The 27,253-nt window shown below is 48.0% G+C and overlaps 1 protein-coding gene across 1 annotated transcript in view; it reads left to right on the plus strand.

Moving 5' to 3' along the window:
* The window catches only part of RSPO4 (R-spondin 4), a 130,209-nt gene extending 115,367 nt beyond the window's left edge, over nucleotides 1-14,842 (plus strand). The window contains exons 3-5 of the mRNA XM_060233462.1: nucleotides 8,737-8,925; nucleotides 12,888-13,030; nucleotides 14,749-14,842. Coding sequence (XP_060089445.1) covers nucleotides 8,737-8,925; nucleotides 12,888-13,030; nucleotides 14,749-14,829 — 413 coding nt within the window. The 3' untranslated portion in view covers nucleotides 14,830-14,842. The remainder of the gene's footprint in view (nucleotides 1-8,736; nucleotides 8,926-12,887; nucleotides 13,031-14,748) is intronic.
* Nucleotides 14,843-27,253: the final 12,411 nt, after the last annotated feature.

Raw genomic sequence — 27,253 nt, forward strand, 5'->3', positions numbered from 1 at the left:
CTTGTCTGATTCCCTTCAGTAGGTCTGTTAATTGTATAGCAGTAATCAGATCATTCTTTTTTGATATGTGTGTGAGATTATTTAACTTATTTATTTACTGAGATCTGCTTTGTTACTTATACAGTATCCGTCTACACATTTTCAAAATTTGACTTTATTCAGGTTGTTGCAAACTTGGAGGTCTGGCTGAAAATAGGTTCTGTTTTTAAAAAAAAAAATTTGGAGACTCTTCCCTATCCCCACTTTCCCCTGTCCTGTTCAGATTCAGCTCATCTGGTACCATCTGATTTGGTGATTCAGAGCCAGTATAGTGTAGTGGTTAAGTGTGCGGACTCTTATCTGGGAGAACTGGGTTTGATTCTCCACTCCTCCACTTGCACCTGCTAGCATGGCCTTGGGTCAGCCGTAGCTCTGGCAGAGGTTGTCCTTGAAAGGGCTGCCACTGTGAAGAGTTCTCTCTGCCCCACCCACCTCACAGGGTGCCTGTTGTGGGGGAAGTTATAGGAAATTGTAGGCCGCTCTGAGACTCTGTCGTTGAAACGGCAGCTGCTGTGAGAGCCCTCTCAGCCCCACCCACCTCACAGGGTGCCTGTTGTGGGGGAAGATATAGGAAATTGTAGGCCGCTCTGAGACTCTGTCGTTGAAACGGCAGCTGCTGTGAGAGCCCTCTCGGCCCCACCCACCTCACAGGGTGCCTGTTGTGGGGGAAGAAGATAAAGAAGATTGTAAGCCGCTCTTTGATTCAGAGAGAACGGCGGGGTATAAAGCTGCAGTCTTCTTCTTCTTGATCTCTCCCAGAATGCCTTGACACCCCCCCCCCCCCCACGGCCCATCCTTCCTTTTCCAATGCTCTCCAAGCTCCAAAAGGGAAAGATCTGAGTGAATACAGGAAGCGAGTAAGACCCTTTCCCACTTTATTTCAGGCTCTCTGGTTGCTGCTGGTTGTTAGCGCACATCTGTGCCCAATTGGAATCCGGGGACTGGTAAAATCCTCTGCGCCACGTGGTCCAATCACACGATGACAGGCGCTTAATTGGGTTGTCTGCACCCAGTGATGGATGGATGTCTGCCTGCCTTTCCGCTCTTTTCTTTCTGCCCCAGGGAGAGAACAGACATCCCAGCTCTTTGCCCCCCACTTGGGTGGGCTTGCACAGCAGCGCTAGTATGCCATGACTGCCAATCCCCAGGTTGTGACCTAGGGTTGCCAATCTCCAGGTGGTCCCTGGAGATCTCCTGCAATTACAATTGATCTCCCAATGACCAGAAGAAGAAGAAGACTGTAGATTTATACATAGAATCATAGAGTTGGAAGAGACCTCTAGGGTCATCTAGTCCAACCCCCTGCACAATGCAGGAAACTCACAAACATCTCCCCCTAAATTCACAGGATCCTCATTGCTGTCAGATGGCCATCTAGCCTCTGTTGAAAAACCTCCAAGGAAGGAGAGCCCACCACCTCCTGAAGAAGCCTGTTCCACTAAGGAATCGCTCTAATGGTCAGGAAGTTCTTCCTAATGTTGAGCCGGAAACTCTTTTGAATTAATTTCAACCCCATCTGGTTCTGGTCCTACCTTCTGGGGTGATGGAAAACAATTCCACCCCATCCTCTAGATGACAGCCCTTCAAGTACTTGAAGATGGTGATCATATCACCTCTCATCTGTCTCCTCTCCAGGCTAAACATCCCCAGCTCCTTCAACTTTTCCTTATAGGACTTCGTCTCCAGACCCCTCACCATCTTCGTCGCCTTCCTCTGGACCCGTTTCCAGCTTGTCTAGATCCTTCTTAAAATGAGGTGCCCAAAATTGAACACAATACTCCAGGTGAGGTCTTTCCAGAGCAGAGTAAAGCAATATCATCACATCACGTCACCTGGAAACTAGACTTCTGTTGCATTTGCAAAATTGCGTTTGCCTTTTTAGCCACCGCATCACACTGTTGACTCATGTTCAGCGTATGATCCACTAAGACCCCTAGATCCTTTTCGCACATACTACTGCTAAGACAAGTCTCCCCCATTCTATAACCATGCATGGAATTTTTCCTACCTAAATGCAGAACTTTACATTTATCCCTGTTAAAAATTCATTTTATTGGTTTTTAGCCCAGTTTTCCAGCTGTCATGGTCATCCTTTATCCTGTTTCTGTCTTTTTCTGTTTTTGCAACGCCTCCCAATTTAGCATCATCGGCAAATTTAATAAGCATTCCCTCTATTCCTTCATCTAAATCATTGATAAAGATGTTGAACAAAACAAGTCCCAGGTCAGATCCTTGAGGCACTCCACTTGTCACTCCTCTCCAAGAGGATGAGGAACCATTCACAAGCACTCTTTGGGTGCGATCTGTCAGCCAGTTACAGATCCACCTAACGGTAACAGGATCCAAACCACATTTTACCAACTTGTCAACAAGGATAGTATGGGGAACCTTATCAAAAGCCTTACTGAAATCAAGATAAATGATGTCTACAGCGTTCCCCTGATCCAGCAAGGTAGTCACTTTCTCAAAAAAAAGAGATCAGGTTAGTCTGACAGGACTTGTTCTTGAGAAAACCATGCTGGCTCTTAGTAATCAGATCGATTCTTTCTAAATGTTCCAGGACAAACTGTTTGATGATTTGTTCTAAAACTTTTCCAGGTTTAGACGTCAAGCTGACGGGTTGGTAGTTACCTGGATCATCTTTTTTCCCCTTCTTGAAGATGGGAACAACAGTCACCCGCCTCCAATCTTCCGGCACCTCTCCTGTTCTCCAAGAATTCTCAAAAATAATAGCCAGAGGCTCAGAAATTACATCCGCAAGCTCTTTTAGAACCCTGCAGTTCATCTGGCCCTGAGGACTTAGTTTTCATTTAAAGAAACCAGGTGTTTATGTACTACCCCTATGCTGATCCTAGGTTGGAACTTCATACCCTCCTTATATGTTCTGCTTTTGCCATGTTGAGCACCGTTCCCCTCAGAAGAGAAGACTGAGGAAAAGTAGGAACTGAGCAGTTCCTCCCTCTCTTCATTACCTTGCCTGTCCTCTCTGAATCAGAGTCTCAGAGCGGCTTACAATCTCCTTTATCTTCTCTTCCCACGACAGACACCCTGTGAGGTGGGTAGGGCTGAGAGAGCTCTTACAGAAGCTGCCCTTTCAAGGACAACTCCTATGAGAGCTATGGCTGACCCAAGGCCATTCTAGCAGGTGCAAGTGGAGGAGTGGGGGAATCAAACCCGGTTCTCCCAGATTAGAGTCCACGCACTTAACCATTACACCAAACTGGGACCAGGGGGCAGTTCACCTGCTGAAAATGACTGCTTTAGAGAGAGGACACTATGGCATTATACCCTGCTGAGATCATAAGAGAAGCCATGTTGGATCAGGCCAATGGCCCATCCAATCCAACACTCTGTGTCACACAGTGGCCAAAAAACTCAAGTGCCATCAGGAGGTCCACCAGTGGGGCTAGAAGCCCTTCCACTGTGCCCCCCCCCCCAAGCACCAAGAATATAGAGCATCACTGCCCCAGACAGAGAGTTCCAACAATACACTGTGGCTAACAGCCACTGATGGACCCTCTGCTCCATATTTTTATCCAATCCCCTCTTGAAGCTGGCTATGCTTGTGGCCGCCGCCCACCTCCTGGGGCAGTGAATTCCACGTGTGAATCACCCTTTGGGAGAAGAAGGACTTCCTTTTCTCCGTTCTAACCCGAGTGCTCAGCAATTTTCATGGAATGCCCACGAGTTCTCATATTGTGAGAAAGGGGAGAAAAGTTCTTCTTTCTCTACCTTTCCTGTCCCATGCATAATCTTGTAAACCTCTATCATATCATTTGGGGGGATCCCTCCCCAAACCCTGCTCTCCCCATGAAAAAGGTAAAGGTAGTCCCCTGTGCAAGCACCAGTCATTTCCAAACTCTGCCTCGGGTGGAGGAAAGAGGCGGCTCGGCTTCGCTCCCGGGCTGCCTCCTCTGCAGGAAAGCAGCCCGAGAGCGAGGATAAGGCCCCTGTGTCTGTTCTTTCCCCAGCTCTGCACCGTGCCGCCCCCTCCCCACCATTTAAAGACCCCCCACCGATCAGCTGATCCGCGGGGGTCTTTACATTGTAGGGGGGAGGCAGATCGGCTGTTTTCTGCTTGGGGGAGAAGCAGCAGAAGCATCTCCATCTCCTCCCCCTCTTTTGAAAGGTAGGGGACGGGGCTGCAGGTGGGGCAGCTACCTGGGGTGGCAAAAACCCCAGCACTGCCCCCTGTCTGTCACTCATATCATGCAGCTCCTGGAGGTTGAGAAGGAACTTAATGCAGACTTATCTCGAGTAAGCATGCTTAGCATTAGGAGCTCAGCCAGCCTCTGAGTGCTGGCCCATGGGTAGGGTGACCCATGCAAATGTTATCTGCAAAGGGAGATTCACAGATGATAGTAATACGCAGGAAGATGGGAAGCAGTGTTAAGCATATGGAACTCATGATTTCTATCCCACTGTTATCCCCAGGAGAGCCAGTTTTGGTGTAATGGTTAAGTGTGCGGACTCTTATCTGGGAGAACCGGGTTTGATTCCCCACTCCTCCACTTGCACCTGCTAGCATGGCCTTGGGTCAGCCATAGCTCTGGCAGAGGTTGTCCTTGAAAGGGCAGCTGCTGGGAGAGCCCCTCTCCAGCCCCACCCACCTCACAGGGTGTCTGTTATGGGGGAGGAAGGGAAAGGAGATTGTGAGCTGCTCTGAGACTCTTCGGAGTGGAGGGCGGGATATAAATCCAATATCTTCTTCTTCTTCTTCCTCCCATTCTATACATGGGTCTTCTCAAATCCGTTTTATCCTCGCAACAACCCTGCAAGGTAGGTTTGCCTAGCTCAAGGTAACCCACTACATTTCATGGCTGTGGCAGGATTGGAACACAAGTTTCACAGTCCCTCTGTGGTGTAATTCATTCATTCATTCATTCATTCATTCATTCATTCATTCATTCAATCATTTCATATTCGGAGCAGTTGGGTTAAAACGGATAAAAGGAAGTACTTCTTCACCCAAAGGGTGATTAACATGTGGAATTTACTGCCACAGGAGGTGGTGGCAGCTACAAGCATAGCCAGCTTCAAGAGGGGGACTGGATAAAAATATGGAGCAGAGGTCCATCAGTGGCTATTAGCCACCGTGTGTATATATGTGTGTGTGTGTGTGTGTGTATATATATATATATATATATATATAATTTTTTTTGGCCACTGTGTGACACAGAGTGTTGGGACTGGATGGGCCATTGGCCTGATCCAACATGGCTTCTCTTATGTTCAATTCATTCATTCAGTTTACTGAATTGCCCCATCCCATCCCAAGCCGGGCTCTGGGTGATGTACAACAAATAGAAACAGTCTATGAATAAAAACAGTGAAATAATAGAAATTAAAATTTGTTGTTGTCGTTCAGTCGCACAGTCAAGTCCAACTCTTTCCGACCCGGTGGAGAAAGTCACGCCAGGCCCTCCTGTCTTTCCACCATCCTCCGAAATCTGCTCAAATTTGTGTTAGTTACATCAGTAACACTGTCCAGCCATCTCCTCTTTTGCCATCCCCTTCTTATTTTGCCTTCTGTCTTTCCCAGCATCAGGATCTTCTCCAGTGGAGTGCTCCCTTCTCATTTGGTGGCCAAAGTATCAGAGCTTCAGCATCTGACCTTCCAGGGAACAGTCAGGGTTGATTTCCCTTCGGACTGATTGGATCTTCTTGCAGTCCAAGGGGACTCTCAAGATTCTTCTCCACCACCGCAGCTCAAAAGCATCTATTCTTCTGCGCTCGGCCTTCCTTATGGTCCAGCTCTCACAGCCATACATTACTACTGGGAATACGATTGCTTTGAGTATACGGACTTTTGTTGGCATGTTGATGTCTTTCCCAGCATCAGGGTCTTCTCCAGGGAGTGCTCCCTTCTCATTTGGTGGCCAAAGTATTGGAGCTTCAGCTTCAGCATCTGACCTTCCAGGAAGCAGTCAGGGTAGATTTTCCCTTTGGACTGAATGATTTAATACAAATTAAAATAGTAGATTTCTAAAACCCTGAGGGCGCCTTGGTGGTTTTGTTCTTCAGCCAGATCACTGGAGCATATAGAGGGGTGGGGGGGGGGGAGGCCAATAAGTCTCTCCCCACACTGATTTTCTCATTGTTTCGTATGCAATTAGTAACAGAGGATGGTGTGGAATTGTTTTCTGTGGGCCCCAGAAAGGGTAGGACCAGAACCAATAGGCTGAAATTAAATCAGAAGAGTTTCCAGTTCAACATTAGGAAGAACCTGACAGAGCGGTTCTTCAGTGGAACAGGCTTCTTCAGGAGGTGGTGGGCTCTCCCTTCCTTGGAGTTTTTTAAAAACAGAGGCTAGATAGCCATCTGACAGCTATGAGGATCCTGTGAATTTAGGGGGGGCGGTATTTGTGAATTTCCTGCATTGTGCACTAGATGACCCTGTGGGGTCCCTTCCAACTCTATGATTCTATGACCCTTTACTATGCATTTTAAATGGCATGAAATATATCTCTACTACCAAAATATTCATGGTCCCTCTATTATATCCGTGTTTGCAAAATATCAGAAAGAGGATATCCCAGCCATCTGCCCCAATAAAACGCCCTCGATGGGTATTAAAATGTTTGAAAATTGTTTAATATAATAAAACTGACCACATGCTGTTAGCTGTATTAACAACTTGAATGGCGTGGCATATTTTAAAGGAGGGAGGGGTCAGATTTTTTTTTGTTTTAGCTGTGGATGTTTTAACTATTATAGTAAGTTGCCTGAAGAAATATGAGGATCGGCAGTTATGCATAGCGTAGATAAAATGTGAGACACGTGATAGTTAGACTTTTCGGGAACTGGATCATTAACTTGTGTAATTGGTATCCTTCTAGAAAAGAACATCAGAAGAGCCCTGCTGGATCAGACCAGTGAGGGTCCATCTAGTCCAGCATCCTGTCTTACTCAGTGGCCAGCCAGTTCCTCTGGAGGGCCAACAACAGAGCAAAGATGCTGAGGCCTTCATAAGAACATCAGAAGAGCCCTGCTGGATCAGACCAGGGAGGGTCCATCTAGTCCAGCCTCCTGTCTCACACAGTGGCTAACCGGTATCTTTGGAGGGCCAGCCACAGGGCATAGAGGTTGAGGCCCTCATAAGAGCATCAGAAGAGCTCTGCTGGGTCAGACCAGTGAGGGTCCATCTAGTCCAGCCTCCTGTCTCACTAGGGTTGCCAAGTCCAATTCAAGAAATATCTGGGGACTTTGGGGGTGGAGCCAGGAGACTTTGGGGGTGGAGCCAGGAGACATTGGGGCGGAGCCAAGAGCAAGGGTGTGACAAGCATAATTGAACTTCAAGGGAGTTCTGGCCACCACATTTAAAGGGACTGCACAACTTTTTAAATGCCTTCCTTCCATAGGAAATAATGAAGGATAGGGGCACCTTTTTGGGGGGCTCATAGAATTGGACCCCCTGGTCCAATCTTTTTGAAACTTGGGAGGTATTTTGGGGAGAGGTACTGGATGCTGTACTGAAAATTTGGTGCCTCTATCTCAAAAAACAGCCCCCCCCCAGAGCCCCTGATACCCGCGGATCAATTCCCCATCATTCCCTATGAGAATTGTTCATGGTGGTGCATGATGGCTGTGGGGGTGGGGCTTCCCCCGCCGGCCAGCTGGCTGGGGGAGGGGGGAAGCCTGTAAAACCAGGGGATCCCCCTCTGGGACCTGGGGATTGGGAAGCCTATGTCTCACACTGTGGCCAACCAGTTCCTCTGGAGGGCCAACAGCAGGGCAGAGAGGCCGAGGCCTTCATAAGAACACCAGAAGAGCCCTGCTGGGTCAGACCAGTGAGGGTCCATCTAGTCCAGCCTCCTGTCTCACACAGTGGCCAACCGCTTCCTCTGGAGCGCCAACAACAGGGCAGAGAGGCCAACGCCTTCCCTGATCTTGCCTTCTGGCACTTGGATTTGGAGGGTAATTTCCTCTGAACGTGAAGGTTTCCCTCAGATACCTTAACTAGTAACCACTGATAGACTTCTTCTGTCTTTTTAAGCTGGTTATACTTGTGGCCACCACGACATCCTCCGGCAGCAAATTCCAGGTTTTAATAACTCACTGTGTAAAGAAATATTTTCTCTTGCCTGTCCTGAATTTGCTGAATCTATAGAAACTGTATTATCATGTCATTCATATGAAAAGGAAAATAATTCTTTCAAAGGTGGTGGGCAGATTGCCTGCTGGGCTCTTCTGGGGACCTTTCTGATTATGGACTCCTGATTCTAGGGTTGCCAAGTCCCCTGCCTTCTCCAGCGGGGGATGCATGAGTGCGACTCAACGATGTCACCCGAAGTGATGTCATTGTGCCAGCGACATCGCTCGCGGCCGCTCTAGGCATTTCCAGGAAAACTCTATGGCACCTGTTGTACCATCAAGTTTTCCTTCCCGAATGGCTAGAGCATCTGGGGAAACCATTGAATTTCCCCGTAAACGTCTAGAGCGGCCGCCGCGCCGCTGTTGCCGGTGCGATGACATCGCTTTTGGTTGAGCAATGGGGGAGGTTCCCCCAACCAGCCCGGCTTGGGAACCTCCCGGGCGGGGGAAGCCCCACCCGAACCGGGGTCTTGGAAGCCCTACGTGATTCCCTTTTTGGAGATGCGCACCTGGCTGCCGCTGAACAGTTTGCAAAGGCCCCCTTTCCTTTGATCCTGCCAGCGGCTGGACTGTCTCACGGCTGCCCTCTCTTTCCTCTTGCAGTCAGCGTCGCCTTGTTTGAGAACTGCACGGGGTGCGTGATGTGTTCGGAGGAGAACGGCTGCACCGCCTGCCAACAGAGGCTGTTCCTGCTCATCTGGAGGGACGGGATCCGCCAGTACGGCGCATGCGTCCACGCCTGCCCACCGGGTTACTTTGGACTGCGAGGCAAAGAGCTCAACAGATGCGGAAGTAGGTGTCCAACCACGAACGGCATCTGGTCTAGCCTGCCCACTTCTCTGACAGCTGTGGCAGACTCCCGCTTGTAAGGCAGAAGGACACAGTGAGATTGGGGTGCCAACTCCAGGGCTGGGAAATCCCTCCTAAGTGGCTGTTTCCTCAGGGGAATTGATCATGGTCATCTGGAGGTTGGCTTTAATCCCAGGAGAACTTTAGTCTCCGCCTAGAGCTTGGCACCCTACGGGTATGTGGCTAAGAGTATAACACAACATAAGAACATGAGAGAAGCCAAGTTGGATCAGGCCAATGGCCCCTCCAGTCAATACTCTGGATCACACAGTGGCCATCAGGAGGTCCATGAATGGGGCCAGAACTCCAGAAGGCCCCCTCTTGCCCCCCGAAGCACAAAAAAATACAGAGCATCACTGCTCAGACAGTGTCCCATCTGTGCCTTGTGGCTAATAGCCACTGATAGACCTCCACTCCATATAAGAATGTAAGAGAAGCCATGTTGAATCATGCAGTGGCCCTTCCAGTCCAACGCTCTATGTCACACAGTGACCCAAACCCAGGGGCCATCAGGAGGTCCACCAGCAGGGCCAGAACTCCAGAAGACCTCCCCATTCTTGCCCCAGACATAAGAACATAAGAGAAGCCATGTTGAGAGCATAAGAACATAAGAGAAGAACATAGAGAAGCCAATACTGCCTTTCAGACCAGGGGTGGCCAAACTGTGGCTCGGGAACCACATGTGGCTCTTTCACACAGATTGTATGGCTCTCAAAGCCCCCACTGACCATCAGCCAGCTTGGAGAAGACATTTCTCTCTTTAAATCACTTATCCAAGCCAGCCAGTGGCTTGAAGAATTAATTTAAAGTTGCTTTCTTTCCACTCTTCCCTCCCCCATTTATTTTCCTCCCTCCCTGCTCTTAAACATTTGACATTCATGTCTTGTGGCTCTCAAACATCTGTTTATTCTGTGTGGCTCTTACACTGTAAGTTTGGCCACACCTGTTTAAGACCAACAAAGTTTTATTCAGGCTCTGAGCCTTCACACGCATGCAGGTTTTGTTAAAACGGGTAGGATTCCACCCTGTTTGACAAAGTGTCCATGCACACGAAAGCTCACAGCTTGAATGAAACTTAGTTGTTCTTAAAGGTGCTATTGGATTCTAACCTTTGTCGCTGAAGAAACGAAGGCTATACCCAGATCTAAACTTGTGGATCTTAATGGTGCCACTGGATTCAAACTTGGGTATATAGAAGAGAAGAGACTGGATTTATACCTCACCCTTCACAAAAAACACAGAGCATGACTGCCCAGACAGTGTCTCCTCTGTGCCTTGTGGCTAAGAGCCACTGATAGAGGGAAGAGCCAGTCTGGTGTAGCGGTTAAGTGTGCGGAATCTTATCTGGGAGAACCGGGTTTGATTCCCCACTCCTCCCCTTGCACCTGCTTGAATGGCCTTGGGTCAGCCAGAGCTCTCTTATCTGGGAGAACCGGGTTTGATTCCCCACTCCTCCCCTTGCACCTGCTGGAATGGCCTTGGGTCAGCCAGAGCTCTCTTATCTGGGAGAACCGGGTTTGATTCCCCACTCCTCCACTTGCAGCTGCTGGAATGGCCTTGGGTCAGCCATAGCTCTCTTATCTGGGGAGAACCGGGTTTGATTCCCCACTCCTCCACTTGCAGCTGCTGGAATGGCCTTGGGTCAGCCAGAGCTCTCTTTATCTGGGAGAACCGGGTTTGATTCCCCCACTCCTCCCCTTGCAGCTGCTGGAATGGCCTTGGGTCAGCCAGAGCTCTCTTATCTGGGAGAACCGGGTTTGATTCCCCCTCCTCCCCTTGCAGCTGCTGGAATGGCCTTGGGTCAGCCAGAGCTCTCTTATCTGGGAGAACCGGGTTTGATTCCCCACTCCTCCACTTGCACTGCTGGAATGGCCTTGGGTCAGCCAGAGCTCTCTTATCTGGGAGAACCGGGTTTGATTCCCCATTCCTCCACTTGCACCTGCTGGAATGGCCTTGGGTCAGCCAGAGCTCTCTTATCTGGGAGAACCGGGTTTGATTCCCCACTCCTCACTTGCACCTGCTGGAATGGCCTTGGTCAGCCAGAGCTCTCTTATCTGGAGAACCGGGTTTGATTCCCCCACTCCTCCACTTGCACCTGCTGAATGGCCTTGGGTCAGCCAGAGCTCTCTTATCTGGGAGAACCGGGTTTGATTCCACACTCCTCCCCTTGCAGCTGCTGGAATGGCCTTGGGTCAGCCATAGCTCTCTTATCTGGGAGAACTGGGTTTCATTCCCCACTCCTCCACTTGCAGCTGCTGGAATGGCCTTGGGTCAACCATAGCTCTCTTATCTGGGAGAACCGGGTTTGATTCCCCACTCCTCCACTTGCACCTGCTGGAATGGCCTTGGGTCAGCCAGGAGCTCTCTAATCTGGGAGAACCGGGTTTGATTCCCCACTCCTCCCCTTGCAGCTGCTGGAATGGCCTTGGGTCAGCCATAGCTCTCTTATCTGGGAGAACCGGATTTCATTCCCCACTCCTCCACTTGCAGCTGCTGGAATGGCCTTGGGTCAACCATAGCTCTGGCAGAGGTTGTCTTTGAGAGAGCAGCTGCTGTGAGAGCCCTCTCAGCCCCACCCACCTAACAGGGTGCCTGTTGTGGGGGAGGAAGGCAAAGGAGATTGTGAGCTGCTCTGAGACTCTTCGGAGTGGAGGGCGGGATATAAATCCAATATCTTCATCTACCTCACAGGGTGTCTGTTGTGGGGGAGGAAGGGAAAGGAGATTGTGAGCCGCTCTGAGACTCTTCGGGAGTGGAGGGCGGGATATAACTCCAATAGCTTCATCTACCTCACAGGGTGTCTGTTGTGGGGGAGGAAGAGAAAGGAGATTGTGAGCCGCTCTGAGACTCTTCAGAGTGGAGGGTGGGATATAAATCCAATATCTTCATCTTCTTCTTCACTAACCAAAGGAGTCTCAGAGTGGCTTGCAATCTCCTTTCCCTTCCCCTCCCCGCAACAGACACCCCTGGGAGGTAGGTGGGGCTGAGAGAGCTCTCCCACAACTACTCTTGAGCAGAACAGCCTTGAGAGAACCGGGAGCTGACCCAAGGTCACATCAGCAGCTGCAAGTGGAGGAGTGGGGGAAGCAAACCCAGTTCTCCCAGATAAGAGTCTGTGCACTTAACCACTACACCAAACTGGCTGACTATAGGTAGAGGGGGGTGGGTTTAATTGCCAAGAAAAGCTAATTGGAGTCAAAATGCATAAGTAATTGAGGAATAAGTATGGCCAGGGCCTTTTCTGTAGCAGGAACTCTTTTGCATATTAGGCCACACCCCTGGTGTAGCCAGTCCTTCTGGAGTTTACAGTAGCCCTGTAGGAACAACCTTGTAAGCTCTTGAAGATTGGCTGCATGGGGGGGAGTGGCTTAATATGCAAAGGAGTTCCTGCTACAAAGAAAGCCCTGACTATAGCTAAGGTTGGATTAACAGTTAGTAAGACCCTGTGCATGGCAAGCAAAATTAGCATGCCGATAATAAAAGAGTTAGCAACAGATCTATCGTCGTGGTGGCTTTTTTGTAGCAGGAGCTCCTTTGCATATTAGGCCACACCCCTCTGATGTAGCCAATCCTCTAAGAGCTCCCAGGGCTCTTATTACAGGGTCTACTGTAAGGTCCAGGAGGATTGCTACATCGGGCTGTGTGGCCTGATATGCAAAGGAGTTCCTGCTACAGAAAAAAAGCGCTGATCTTTGTGAACTAGTTACTTAGATGAAAGGCGGGATGCTGTTGCTCAATACCTCCACACAACTCTCAGAGTGCCTGGTGCTTCTGCTGATCCACTCCACAAGGGAGCAGAGGAGGACTGAGCCAGGCGCTCTCTCTCGGAGCCGACTTCCTTGTCGCAAAGCCTCACCGACTGTCGCTTCTCATCTCCCCCCTCTACACCCCCCCCCCCCCCGCAGAGTGCAGGTCCCCCAGCTGCGAGAGCTGCTTCAGCAAAGATTTCTGCATGAAATGCAAAGAGCACTTCTTCTGCACAAAGGGAAATGCTTCAGCGCGTGCCCACCGGAGACCCTGGCCCAGTCCAGCACCAGGGAATGCCAAGGTAAGCCACTTCTGCTCCTTGGGGAAATAGGACCGACATGCCCCAACCCCCACTGTTAGACCCCGGGCCCTGCTCCTTCCACAAGGCAGGAGGAACAGGAGGGATTTGTGCCTGTGCTCCAGGTAGGAACTGGACAGGCTTTGCTGGATTGGGAGGGCAGGACCATAATCAAGGCTTCTTTGTAGGAGAAGAAGAAAAAGATATTGGAATTATATCCCGCCCTCCACTCTGAATCTCAGAGTCTCAGACTGGCTCACAATCAAGTGTCAAGTGGCACTCCCAAGCCACCAAACATGGCTTTTCAAGGGGAGTAGAACACCATCCAACACTGCAGAATTCTCAAGACCCAAATCTGCTTGCTTTTGGGCTATTTTAGTGAAGCTGTCTTATACTGATCAGACCCTTGGTCCGTCAAGGTCAATATTGTCTGCTCAAAACTGGCAGCAGCCCTCCTGGGTCTCAGGCAGAGGTCTTTCCCATCACCTACTAACCAGAGATGTTGGGGATTGAACCTGGGACCTTCTGCATGCTGAGCAGAGGCTCTTCCCCTGAGCCATGGCTCCTCTTCCTGGCTCTCCAGGGTCTCAGGCTGAGGTCTTTCCCATCTCCTCCCGCCTGGTCCTTTTAACTGGAGATGCCGGGGATTGAACCTGGGACATTCTGCATGCCAAGCAGAGGCTCTTCCCCTGAGGCCTACGGCTCCTCCTCCTGGCTCTCCAGGGTCTCAGGCTGAGGTCTTTCCCATCACCTCCTACCTGGTCCTTTTAACCGGAGATTGGTGGGGATCTGAACCTGGGACCTTCTGCATGCCAAGCAGAAGACTCTTCCCCTGAGCCATGGCTCCTCCTCCTGGCTCTCCAGGGCCTCAGGCTGAGGTCTTTCCCATCACCTACTGCCTGAAGATGCTGGGGATTGAACTTGGGACCTTCTGCATGCCAAGCAGAGGCCCTTCCACTGAGCCACGGCTCCCCCTCCTGGCTCTCCAGGATCTCAGGCTGAGGTCTTTCCCATCACCTTCTACCTGGTCCTTTTAATGGGATATGCTGGGGATTGAATTTGGGACCTTTCTACATGTCAAGTAGAGGCCCTTCCACTGAGCCATGGCTCCCCCTCCTGGTTCTCCAGGACCTCAGGCTGAGGTCTTTCCCATCACCTACTGCCTGGAGATGCTGGGGGATCGAACTTGGGACCTTCTGCATGCCAAGCAGAGGCCCTTCCACTGGCCACGGTTCCCCCTCCTGGCTCTCCGAGATCTCAGGCTGATGTCTTTCCCATCACCTCCTACCTGGTCCTTTTAATGGGATATGCTGGGGATTGAACTTGGGACCTCTGCATGCCAAGCAGAGGCTCTTACACTCTAGCCATGGGTCCTCCTCCTGGCTCTTCTGGGTCTCAGGCAGAGGTCTTTCACCTCACCTCCTCCCTGGTCCTTTCAACTGGAGATGCCGAGGATTGAACTTGGGACCTTCTGTACATCAAACAGAGGCTCCGCCACAGAGCCACATGTGACCCAGCCTGCTCTTGCTGAGAGCGTGGTTAGATTGGCCCACCTGATTATGACCACAAGTTGTTGAGCAAGCCACGTTCGAGGAACATTTGTCAGTACAAAGGTGGGCCAAAATCTGGCCAAGTCAGCCACTCAGGATCTGTTTGGGAGTGCCAGGGCTGGTCTGGTCTTGCTTTAAGGGATTGCCTTCTTTCTCTCCTCCCCCTCCCAGAAAAGTGCGAGATGGGTCCTTGGAGCCTTTGGAGCCCCTGCACAAACCAGGGTCAGACCTGCGGCTGCAAGTGGGGCATGACTACGAGGGTCCGATGAGGTCATCAGGAGTAGAGCAAAGAGGAGTCTGCCGCCTGCCCGACATTGTCAGAGTCCAGGAAATGCCGAATGAGAAACGCTGCCTGGAGGTGAGGAATTTACATTTCAGACTTGTGCACCCTCAATTTGCCTTGGGCCACGCAGAGGAAAGTAGGGTTCCCAAGTCTTACTCAGAAAATAGCTGGGGATTTTAATAATAATAATAATAATTTTTATTTATATCCCGCCCCTCCCGCCGGAGCAGGCTCAGGGCGGCTCACAGATATGGAAGTACCATGATTACATTTAGTACATTATACTTGTAAAATACATTAAAATACGTTAAATAAATAATTAGTTCAAACCATTACAATTAAGGTGCTACAATGCGAACATATTCCGATGTATATCAGATCGGCTAGGTGTCATTTCAGGATTCAATCTTGTAGGCCATTTGAAAAAGGCTAGGTTTTGCAGGCCCTGCGGAACTGATTATAGTCTCGCAGGGCTCGAACCTCGGCTGGTAGTTGGTTCACCAATGAGGAGCAGCCACCGCGAAGGCCTGCTCCCGGGTGGGTGGGGGTGAATCCAGGAGACTTTCACATTCCTTACAAATAAATAAATAGAAATACAGCAGTGCAGTTCCCCTGAATACAGTCTTCATTTCCTCATCCTCCAGAAGCTGCTCAACCTCTCTCTCTCCCCCCCCTCCCCTACCCTCTCCCTCCCTCTCTCTCTCTCTCTCTCTCACACACACACCCACAGCAGCCAAAACAAACAGTTTGCAAGCACACACTTTTGTAATCTTACCGGGGCAATTTACTCACGGGGTTGTTGAATGTAACTATCTGCTGTATATTCAACCAAGTTTTTCAGACTAACACAAGGAAACCAAAGGCTCTAGTTTACTATTTACTCCCTTATTTTACGGGGCATATGACTTCTGAAAGGAATATAAAACAAACGGAGGGACTGGCCTAGTTTCTCTTTCTTACGGCTTCACAGCCCACTGGGTGCAGCCGCCGTTGTTCTGCCAGCTTGTCCTGCCCCCATTCAGCCTGGCTCCTACAGATTTAAAGGCACCCACAACTTCCCAAAAGCAAGCAGTTTCCAAGCTTCTTCTAACCTTTCAGGTGAAAAGGCACATGGTAGCTGTTAGGGCGGGGCTTTCTTCCCACCGGCCTGCTGACAGGAGGCTGGAAGGAGTCTGCAAAATTGGGGAATGCCCTGCTGGGTCCTGGGAATTGGCAAGCCTACAGGAAAGGAACAGGTGGAGTTAACCCTTCAATGTTCACCCCCCTCCTGTATAAAGTACATATTTGCTCTTTTTAATGGGGTTGCCAATCCTCAGGTGGGGGCAGGGGATCCTTCGGTTTGGAGGCCCTCCCCCTGCTTCAGAGTCATCGGAAAGCAGCAGGGTGTGTGGGGGGGGAAAATGACAACTGGGCACTCCATTATTCCGTATAGAGACCAATTCCCATAGGGTATAATGAGTATTAATCTGTGGGTATCTGGGGTGCAGAGTGTTAAAGCTGCAGTAATGCAGTCCTAAGCTCTGCTCACGACCTGAGTTCGATCCCCGGCGGAAGCTGGGTTTTCAGGTCGCCGGCTTGAGGTTGACTCTGTTAGGGAAACTGCTCTCAAAATGAGATTGGGGAATTAGATTGAGAGACAGCTGGCCCTAAAAAGGAATCTTTGTTATCAATTGTATACCAGGCTCAACCGTTCAGAGAGTCAATGCTCAATAAGAGACTCTGATTTAATAAAATCAATTGTGGTTTATTTGAAACAATATTTCTTTCATACAAGGTAAAAATACAAAACACTCACACATTCACACAGGTCTAAGAAATATAGATAGATCAATAGGGGAACATATATGGATAAACAGACAGGGTAATATTTACCATCGTAGTCTTCCAGGAAGGTTTCCAATGGCGACTTAAGAGGACAGGGGAAATGGACCCAACACTGTGGCCAGAATTGGGGATGGATCTAGACAGCGGGTAATAGGGGTTGCTGAATAGAAAGCACACATGAGTGGAGTTGGGTCAGAGGTTAAATAGGCTTCCTCAGACCCTTAGGGACTGGGAGGTCCAAGGGAGGAGAGATGGGAGGTTCAAGAAGGCTGGACATTCCTTACTGACACCTAATTGGATGCCTGCTTTGGCCAATGAACTTCACCTTAGTCCAGTGAACCTGGAAATTTCCAAGCTGCAATGTTGCCTGGGTTGGCCCCAGGGTACTTAGACTGGAGTAAGAATGGGAATGGCTGGATACTTAAGTTTAAATGGGATTAACTAGGAGGGTGACAATAGGTAATCAAATGCTGGCCTAGGTACCACCCGGGTTAGACAAAAGACTTGATGAAGACAGGAGATGTCCTTCCTCTTTCTCATCTTCTGCTGGGCAAGATTTATTGTTCTGGCATTGCTGAGCAATTAGGACCAACAGTTGAGCTATTAATCCATTCTTAAAACAGATGGGTTGCTTGCAGGCTCAGGGTGTGTACGTGTGACTTTCCCACTAAGAAGGAATGAGTTCAGCCTGGCAGGGTAAGCTTGGGTCAGGAAAGCAAGCTGGATTCTGCTGTTGTTAGCTCTAGGTCCATGGAGCCAGGCTGGAAACATGGTGGCTTCTTCCACTGCAGTGGCCAAGACTGGGCACACAAGGAGCAGCTGGAGCATGTCTGTAGTTCTGGCTACCACTCTTCAGAGATGTAGAATGCAAAGCTGCCATATAAGCCTTAGAAAGTGTAAGCAAAGTCCACTTCTTAGAGCAGATGTGTGAGAGTCAAATCTCCAGGCACCCTGGCAACCATGCTGGTGATCATGATGTTCACATGTATGAAAAGTAGGGGGCTTTTCCTCACAGTTCCCCCCCTCAAGACCTACGTCACCATCTGGTGGCGAGGTCTTGCAATAACACAATGTCCATCTGTAGTTGACAGGCGGCGAGTCCACGTAGCTTCAGGTGTCTATCGGGGTGTACCGTCTATCTAAAAAGGTTGGAGCCACTATCTAAACTACTCAAAAATTAATTTGGAAAATATTCCAATAGGCCAAAGGTTCCTTCCTTTGAATACTACGATGCAGGGATAACAGGCATTGGCAACGTTGTAGGGCATACAGTATTAAAACACAGGGTTACAATCATTGAAATAAAAGTTGAGTTCATAAAATCATTACTGCCATTTAAACCAGATAAATAACAAGAATTGATCTATAAATCACACACAATCATGACAATAATTGATTAGGAAAACACACAGGTACATTAGAGTTCATGGTTACAAGTGAATCCATATCTTAATCTTGAGTCTTCTTTTCTTCTTCTCCCCCCCTTGATAAGCTTCTTATACTGGGGTTTGAAGAGGATCTTCTTCCAGGTACCTATTGGGTATGTGAAAGTCCTAGTGGAGAGTGAACTAAAGAGTCTTCCCACCCCCCCTAGCACCCAGCGAAATCTGTCTTTATTGTTGCTAAAAGGGAGTCTTCCTGTAACCCAGCATGTAATTGGCAATGGTGCTTTTCTGCCTGTATCACTGATGGTCCATAGAGCAACAGTGGGCTTTGAGGAAAGAACCAAAAAGGAACCAAAAACATTCACACATGACAACATGGAGATGATTCTGTACCAGAGTAGGGAGCAGTGACAGCAGATCAAAAATGCATACATTCAACCATGAAGAAAGGAATCTTAAAAAGCTATTAGTGAAGTGTCCTCCTGTCCAGAGTATGGTGACCAGTGAGCTTTTACGTCACAAGCTTACATATGTCATGTTAGGGGCCTGCATTGGGCAGGTTTGCCTTATTACATTAAACATTCAGGATTTCAGGAGGCTTTTTCCTTGTCAAGAAAGGAAGGTAACATACACAATACAGAAAACACAACCCAAAATATTCTTTGTTGCAACATAAAACTTAAAATAAAACATTGTGCACAATCCAGGAAAATGACCATAGTTTGGGGCGTCCCCCATATGATGAAAATAGTTCCATAAAGAAGAGACAAAAGAAAACCTTTGCTATAGCTTTGGAATATAATAAATTGTCAAAACAATATAAAAACTTCAAAAACAAAAACTGAGGCCTCAATAGAACAATGCTAGCTAGCTTTATATGAGAGGGATCATACCCAAAATGACAGGTGAGCTAGAGCAGAGAAATTAAAAACCTGGACATAAGTGAGCTGATCAGGTCCCACTAAATCCAGTTTTTCTCTGGGCTAGTTCAGCTGAAACGATCTCACCTGTGAGCAGATTTCAACAAAAACTTAACAAAACCAGAACTCTGAAAAGCAACATAATGGTTACACATACATAAAACAATTCTTAACAGGACTATCAACAATTAGAACTACTGAGCATGCATTAGATTTGATTTGCAGGTCCAGATTCCCTGCACATCTATATTGAAAGAAAAGATGAGCAAACTTAACAAAACAGTTACAACATCCTAGAAATCAAATTATGGTTAATTCACCTTGACAAACACATTAAACAATTCATAAAAAGAGAAAAGATGGGGCATTTGTAGTACCAAGAGAAAAATGCTTAGTTGTTGCAAGGGCAAGTCAAAAGAAAGACTTGAAGCACGAAAGCATATCCCTTGAAGGAGAAACCTTTTATGGAGTAAAAGGCAAAACTAAGATGATGGCACAATGCTCCAGGTTTAAGGCTTGTGCCAGAGAACGATTTTCCTCTGTGCATACACAGAGTGCAAAGAATGTGTTGCTGGAAGGCAACATGCTGTCAGAAATACCAAGTAGACCAACATTTGAACATGATACAACAAGACTTGAATTGGGGAGCATTAATAGGCTCAGCCAACTGGTTATAGATGCCAAAAATAACACAAAAGGACATTTAGTAGCAAGAAGAAAATCATGATTAGAAATGAACCCTGAGGAATCTACATTAAGAATCTAACAAGTTATTGCTCATTTCCTTGAGAACATGGAAAATAGAAAAGGGTTTTCGCTCAGAGAAAGTCTAGCTCTAACAAGATATATATTATAGGTGGAGGCAGAACCATCCATTGGTCATTATATTACTTAAGACCAATCAAAGATACTGAGCCCACAAGTTGGGGCCTCTTAAGAACATGCGGATACCTCTTTCCACAGGCAGACAGTATTAAATTAGAGTTAAAACTCAAGATTCACCAAATAGCTAAAAGGGAAGATTGATGATGCAAATGGCATTCAGAGAGAAAATGAAGATATCAATAGTTGAAGTACATTTGAGGAATCCGAATTTCTAATGGAGACCAAGAGCTTTCAGGAATTCTGCCAACAACCAGAGTATTAGTTCTTGAGGCTTAAGAGAGAAAAAGCACAGGGAGAGGGTAATTTTACCCCAAGGAAGTGTACAGATGTCCTATACTTCTTGTAGGAACCAAAATTGGTGAGATAAAATTTTCTGAGCTCCAATGTTTAGCAAAGGGCCTATAGATTGCAAAGCATTTTCCTTGTACTACAAAGCACTGGGAATGCCCAATAGACTTTGAGGAGCAATTTCCTAAAAGTGTTTCCCTTAAAATTAAAAGCTACAAAACCTGAGTATAGGAGAGATTGGTACCAGTCACTAGAAAAAATATTTTAAGACCTAAAAGGTGCAGCAAAAATAAATAACAGAAAGAAAGCTTCTAATCTAAGAGAACTCTTAGTATTAGGGCAGTTTACAGACAGAGGATTTTCTCTAGCAGAGAAGGATTGGCTGTAAGTAGAGCTGTGGGATGCCAGCTCCAGGCTGGAGATTTCTAGAAATTTGGGTCAAATTTGAAAATCACAAGGCATGCAGTCCATTTCCTTGGACACTTATTTCCTCCAGAGGCTTAGCCTCAATGTACTGGGGGAAAGGCTATGATTTTGGGAGAGACCTCCAGGTCTCACCTGGAGACTGGCGACCTTACAAAAACACAGTAGTATGCACATCTTCCATCCAGGTATTTCTCTGGCTGGGAAGAGGCTGTCTCTGTGAGAGACTGCAATATTTAAAAAAAGTTTGGTAATGAAAAACTTTTGAAATTACATCTTTTTGGACCCAAAATCAGAAGATGGGAATTCAAAATAGCACAAAATACCTCAACTGTATTTCCACACTATTTCCACCCTCCCCCCCTAGATGTGAAAGGAGGGGGAGGTTTTAACAGACAAACCAAAATTCCTTCCCTCTTGGATGAAGTTTAGCTTAACAAAAGGCTAAAAACAGACACAATGGATTTGGCCAGTACTCTCTTATCTGACCCTGATAAGTTTTTACAAAGAAAGGTGAAGAAGAGGAAAATAATGAGCTTTCTGCCTGGGTGGGGCTCAAAATTGTAACTCTTTTCCCAGTTTCCTTGACTCAAGCTGAATTTGGCTGAGTTTATTTCAAGAGGGTCTGCATGAGATTTGCCAATCAGTACTACATTAGTTGTTGCTGGAGGTTCTCCTTTCTGTACTTTCAAATTTAAATGACAGACTTGCCCATTTGAGGTTAGCTGTCTTGTGTTGCTGTGACCTTTGAGAAGGAGAGGCAACACCTCTTATATTACAAACACTGAATTTGATCTCTTCTGAGGCTCTGCAAGAAAACTTTCCTAGCCAGCCATCCACTGGAAGATACTGGGACAAAAAGTTCTTTACAAGAATGGTGGCAAACAAAAACTGTGGTTCCTCTTGCCACCGGCTAGTCATAGGTCTATCTCATTTTCATGGGGGAAAGAAGTCTGGGGCTGCACAGCTGGGTTTGCCCCGCCATATTTCCTTTTATCCTGCACTTCCAGAATTTCCAGTCTCCTCTCTGTGGCCCTGCAAGACTCCAGGACATGTTGCAGGAGACTGGCAGTTTCCTTTTCTTTACTAGCTTCTAACTTTTGCTGAAGTTCCTGATTTTTCTCAGCAAGCTTTTGGATTTCTAAATCCTTTTCATGAGTAGGATTTGTAAGTTTCCCTACCCTTTCCTTATTAGGGAAATTTTCCAAAGCAGTAGCTTTGGGGAAGCTACCTCCATTTTCTGCAAACCCTGTGGCATTGGGAGCCATGTGCCCTGGTGGCTTCATGGCTTCTGAAAGTGCAGCAAGTAGCACATGTGTGGGCTGCTTATCAAATTGCTTCATGTCTGCTCCAGTGGCTCTAAGCTGGGACCAAGCTGCCATTCTGACTTTGTCTCGAGGGGTCCGCTGAGGCCAGGGTTGCCCAGAGGCTGACTGCGTCTGCCTAGGAGCATAAGCCTGCTTGTGAAGGGGAACCTTTGGGGCAAGCTGGGGATGGCAAGAAGAGCTGGAACCAAAGCCAGTGTTTTGGAACTTCCAGTTCTGGCTTTCTTTTCCATGCCCGTCCTGTTCCTGATTCCAGTAAACAGGGTACTGGCCTTTTCTATTTAATTGTGCTTGAGTGAGCTGTGTTTCTAAAACAGCAGCCTTCTTCTCAGATTCTTGGGCATGCTTTAAAGCATTCTCCAGTCTCCATTTGGCCTCATGGAGAGAGTGGGTTAAATTTTGTTTGTCTATTAGGTACTCATATCTCTCAGCCCTGAACCTTTCTACCTCCTTCTCATAAGTTTTTAACCTAGCTTCTGTCTTTCTAAGCTCAGAGGATACCTGTTTTTGCTGTTCTTCTCTCAATCTTGTCCTTTCTTCCTCATGAGTTTCCAGCATTTGCTTTACTTTGGCCTCATGACTCATGAGAATCTGCTCTTTCTCTGCTGCATAGGCCTGGAGCATGAGTTCCTTCTCTGCCACATGGCTTTGAAACTCCTGCTTCAGCACTGATGCATGGCTTTTAAGAGTTTGTTCTAGTTCTTGTTCCTTTAATTCTAACTGTTGCTCTTGTTTCTTAACTTGTTCCCTAAGCTGTCTGTTCACATTGGAGCTTTCCTGCAAGGCTAGGAACAGACCCCATGATGCGAAAAGATCTCTTTTTCCTGGCTTGATCTTTTTCTGAGCACATTGGTCCTCAAACGTGTCTCGAAAGAATTGGAGGGGGTCAGGGTTCTTAAAAACTCCTGCTTTCCAAGGGTTGTCTCCCTTCTTCACAAGCCACTTCTCTAGCTTGGGAAGCTCCTGTTCTTTCTTGGCCAATGCCATAGCTTACACTTTAGTTCCTCTCAAAGTCCTAACTTTACTTGCAGGGCTGGTTTTCCTGCACTGTTAGGTGCCTAACCACAGGCCACCAATTAACTGATGCAGGAGCCTTCCCTGGCACTTTTCCTGCTTATTGGGGAGTAAAGAACTTGCAGGACACCTCTGTGTGCCTCACAAGTAAAGGAGGGAGTTGCAGGACCTTCCTTAGTTCTCTGCAACACTAACAAATGTTTGTGGCATGGGCTTATGGCCTTGCACACATTGTTGAGCTCCTCAGGAGGGGCTTTTCTCTAGCCTCTGCCTCCAAACAAATCAAAAGTTTTAAAAGTCTCAGAGCCTGAGCTTTTCCTCTGTTGGCCCTAAGCAAAAGGGAAATTTTTCGGCTGGGAAGATTGCCTATCTCCTCAGACCCGGGACAAATTTTTAACCCTAAAGGAGAGCTTCTTGCTCCTTCCACTAAATTCTCTTAAAGGCACAGCCAAGTGAAAGAACTAGCAGCATATTTCCAGATGCTTCCTGGCTCCTATGTGCTATTTTACACCTGGGCTGGCAACTTTACTTATGTTCCCTTTTTTTGTTTTGCCTACTGCCAATCTCTGATTGCGCTTCGGCTTGGGTTTAGGGGGCAGCGAGCCAATCCTATGATTGCGTCTCGGCCAGAAAAGGGAGCCACGAGCCGACCCAACGATCGCGTCTCGGGCGAAATTTTAGGCAACGAGCCGACCCAACGATCGCGTCTCGGCCAGAAAAGGGAGCCACGAGCCGACCCAACGATCGCGTCTCGGGCGAAAGGGAGCCACGAGCCGACCCAACGGTCGCGTCTTCGGGCAAAAGGGAGCCACGAGCCGACCCAACGATCGCGTCTCGGGCAAACAAAATAAAAAGTTGCCCAGCAGTCAGATTGCAGCGGTCCTACGACCCACCTGCCTTCTTGACTGTCGGGTGCCTTAGACTAGCCTTGGCCTAGACTCGTGTAAGGACTTGGGTGTGTGTGTGCAAGTGTCTGAGTGTGTATGTAGTGTGTGTGCACTACGCTCTAAAGAAAAGGGAGAAGGGAAGGGTGCTCTATCCAGATCTTAACAGCTCTGACCTATCCTGACATTCCCTCCCACGATAGACGCGTTTAGAAAGGCCTCGGGACGGCGGCCAGGCTTCACGGGACTTCCCCCTTGCGTTCTATCGGGCTCAGTCCTCTTTCGAGGGGTCTGGCCTCCTAGGGGCGGCTGAGAAGTCCAACGCTGAATGATAGAAATGGGAGTAGCCCAACCCACAATTATATAGAGATGCTCGCTAGAGCCGTTCACACAGAACTCATTCACTCAATCACTCACACAATAGCCTCCCTAGCAAGACTGTTTGAACGGTGCAACCCTACGTCTGTCTGTATGAAGACACGCGTGTCGACTCGCGTGTGTTCCTACAAACAGGATAATGCCAACGCTTTCTCCACCAATTTCTGTTAGGGAAACTGCTCTCAAAATGAGATTGGGGAATTAGATTGAGAGACAGCTGGCCCTAAAAAGGAATCTTTGTTATCAATTGTATACCAGGCTCAACCGTTCAGAGAGTCAATGCTCAATAAGAGACTCTGATTTAATAAAATCAATTGTGGTTTATTTGAAACAATATTTCTTTCATACAAGGTAAAAATACAAAACACTCACACATTCACACAGGTCTAGGAAATATAGATAGATCAATAGGGGAACATATATGGATAAACAGACAGGGTAATATTTACCATCGTAGTCTTCCAGGAAGGTTTCCAATGGCGACTTAAGAGGACAGGGGAAATGGACCCAACACTGTGGCCAGAATTGGGGATGGATCTAGACAGCGGGTAATAGGGGTTGCTGAATAGAAAGCACACATGAGTGGAGTTGGGTCAGAGGTTAAATAGGCTTCCTCAGACCCTTAGGGACTGGGAGGTCCAAGGGAGGAGAGATGGGAGGTTCAAGAAGGCTGGACATTCCTTACTGACACCTAATTGGATGCCTGCTTTGGCCAATGAACTTCACCTTAGTCCAGTGAACCTGGAAATTTCCAAGCTGCAATGTTGCCTGGGTTGGCCCCAGGGTACTTAGACTGGAGTAAGAATGGGAATGGCTGGATACTTAAGTTTAAATGGGATTAACTAGGAGGGTGACAATAGGTAATCAAATGCTGGCCTAGGTACCACCCGGGTTAGACAAAAGACTTGATGAAGACAGGAGATGTCCTTCCTCTTTCTCATCTTCTGCTGGGCAAGATTTATTGTTCTGGCATTGCTGAGCAATTAGGACCAACAGTTGAGCTATTAATCCATTCTTAAAACAGATGGGTTGCTTGCAGGCTCAGGGTGTGTACGTGTGACTTTCCCACTAAGAAGGAATGAGTTCAGCCTGGCAGGGTAAGCTTGGGTCAGGAAAGCAAGCTGGATTCTGCTGTTGTTAGCTCTAGGTCCATGGAGCCAGGCTGGAAACATGGTGGCTTCTTCCACTGCAGTGGCCAAGACTGGGCATACAAGGAGCAGCTGGAGCATGTCTGTAGTTCTGGCTACCACTCTTCAGAGATGTAGAATGCAAAGCTGCCATATAAGCCTTAGAAAGTGTAAGCAAAGTCCACTTCTTAGAGCAGATGTGTGAGAGTCAAATCTCCAGGCACCCTGGCAACCATGCTGGTGATCATGATGTTCACATGTATGAAAAGTAGGGGGCTTTTCCTCACAACTCAGCCTTCCATCTTTCCGAGGTCGGTCAAAGGAGTCCCCAGCTTGCTGGGGGGAAAGTGTAGATGACTGGGGAAGGCAATGGCAAACCACCCCAGAAAAAGTCTGCCATGAAAATGTGAAAGCAATGTCACCCCAGAGTTGGAAACAACTGGTGCTTGACAGGCGACCTTTCCTTTCCTATCTGGGGCTCTGGGGAGCTTTTTTTGGGGGGGGGGGTTTGAGGTAGAGGCACCAGATTTGCAGCATAGCATCCAGTGCCTCTCCTCAAAAGACCTTCCAAGTTTCAAAAAGATTGGACCAGGGGGCCCAATTCTGTGAGCCCCCAAAGAAGGTGCCCCTATCCTTCATGATTTCCAATGGAGGGAAGGCATTTAAAAGGTGCGCGGTTCCTTAAATTTGATGGCCAGAACTCCCTTTGGAGTTCAGTCGTAATTGTCATAGGAAGGAAGGAAGGAAGGAAGGAAGGAAGGAAGGAAGGAAGGAAGGAAGGAAGGAAGGAAGGAAGGAAGGAAGGAAGCTGGGTTCTTTTTAAGCCCTACTTTTTAAATGCTAAAAGCCGAGCCACTTCTAAATAGTAAAACAAAGTGGAGGCTGAAGGGTTAAATCTCCTTTTCCTTCTGTGAATGGCCCCAAGGCAAACTGAGGCTTCAGGGACCTGCAGTTTTCATGTTATTTGACAGAGGTCTCCACACTTTGTGCCCAGCTCACCAAACCTGAGATTCAGGGCTGAGTCGATAATTAACTCTTCGTCTCCTGGTCCAGAGCTCTGTCCTTTGCACCATACGGGCTTCCTGTGGAGTCATCCAGCGTGGTTTGCCCTCTTGTCTTTTTGTCTAGAAAGACCTCATCACCCAGTGCTGCTTGCAAATTTCTTTCTAGCAGCTTGCTGGGTCCTGACAGAAGGCACCAGGCTGAATTAGCCAGGCCGTTCAGTTCCTAACGGGGGCAGATGGATCTGGGGAGTCGCAGAATCACCTGCGCAAGTCTGCAAACGGGGATCCAATAGGCGTCTGCTTTGTTTAGGAAGTCCTGTGTGGAAGGGTGTCGGAACAAAGGATCCAGATGGTCTGTTTCAGCTCCATGATTGCAATGGAAGATTAGGCCTGTGCGGTGTCGGGTTGCCAAGTCCAATTCAAGAAATGTCTGGGGACTTTGGGGGTGGAGCCAGGAGGCATCGGGGCGGAGCCAGGAACAAGGGTGTGACAAGCATAATTGAACTCCAAGGGAGTTCTGGCCATCACGTTTAAAGGGACAGCACGCCTTTTAAATGTCTTCCTTCCATAGGAAATAATGAAGGATAGGGGCACCTTCTTTTGGGGCTCAAAGAATTGGACCCCCTGGTCCAATCGTTTTGAATCTTGGGAGGTACTTTGGGGAGAGGTACTAGATACTATACGGAAAATTTGGTGCCTCTGCCTCAAAAAACAGCTCCCCCAGAGCCCCCGAAACCTCCAGATCAATTCCCCATTATACCCTATGAGAATCGATCTCATAGGGAATAATGAAGTGCTCAGCAGACGTTTCCCTCCCCCCCACACACCTTTTCTGGGGACTCTGAAGCGAGGGATTGGCCTCTCTACTCACGAGTTGCTGCCAACTTTTTCAAAGTAACACAGACACACCATCCCAAGAGGAAGCCTTTCAATCGG

The sequence above is a fragment of the Heteronotia binoei genome, chromosome 2 (genome assembly GCF_032191835.1).
Source record: "Heteronotia binoei isolate CCM8104 ecotype False Entrance Well chromosome 2, APGP_CSIRO_Hbin_v1, whole genome shotgun sequence".
Taxonomy (NCBI): domain Eukaryota; kingdom Metazoa; phylum Chordata; class Lepidosauria; order Squamata; family Gekkonidae; genus Heteronotia; species Heteronotia binoei.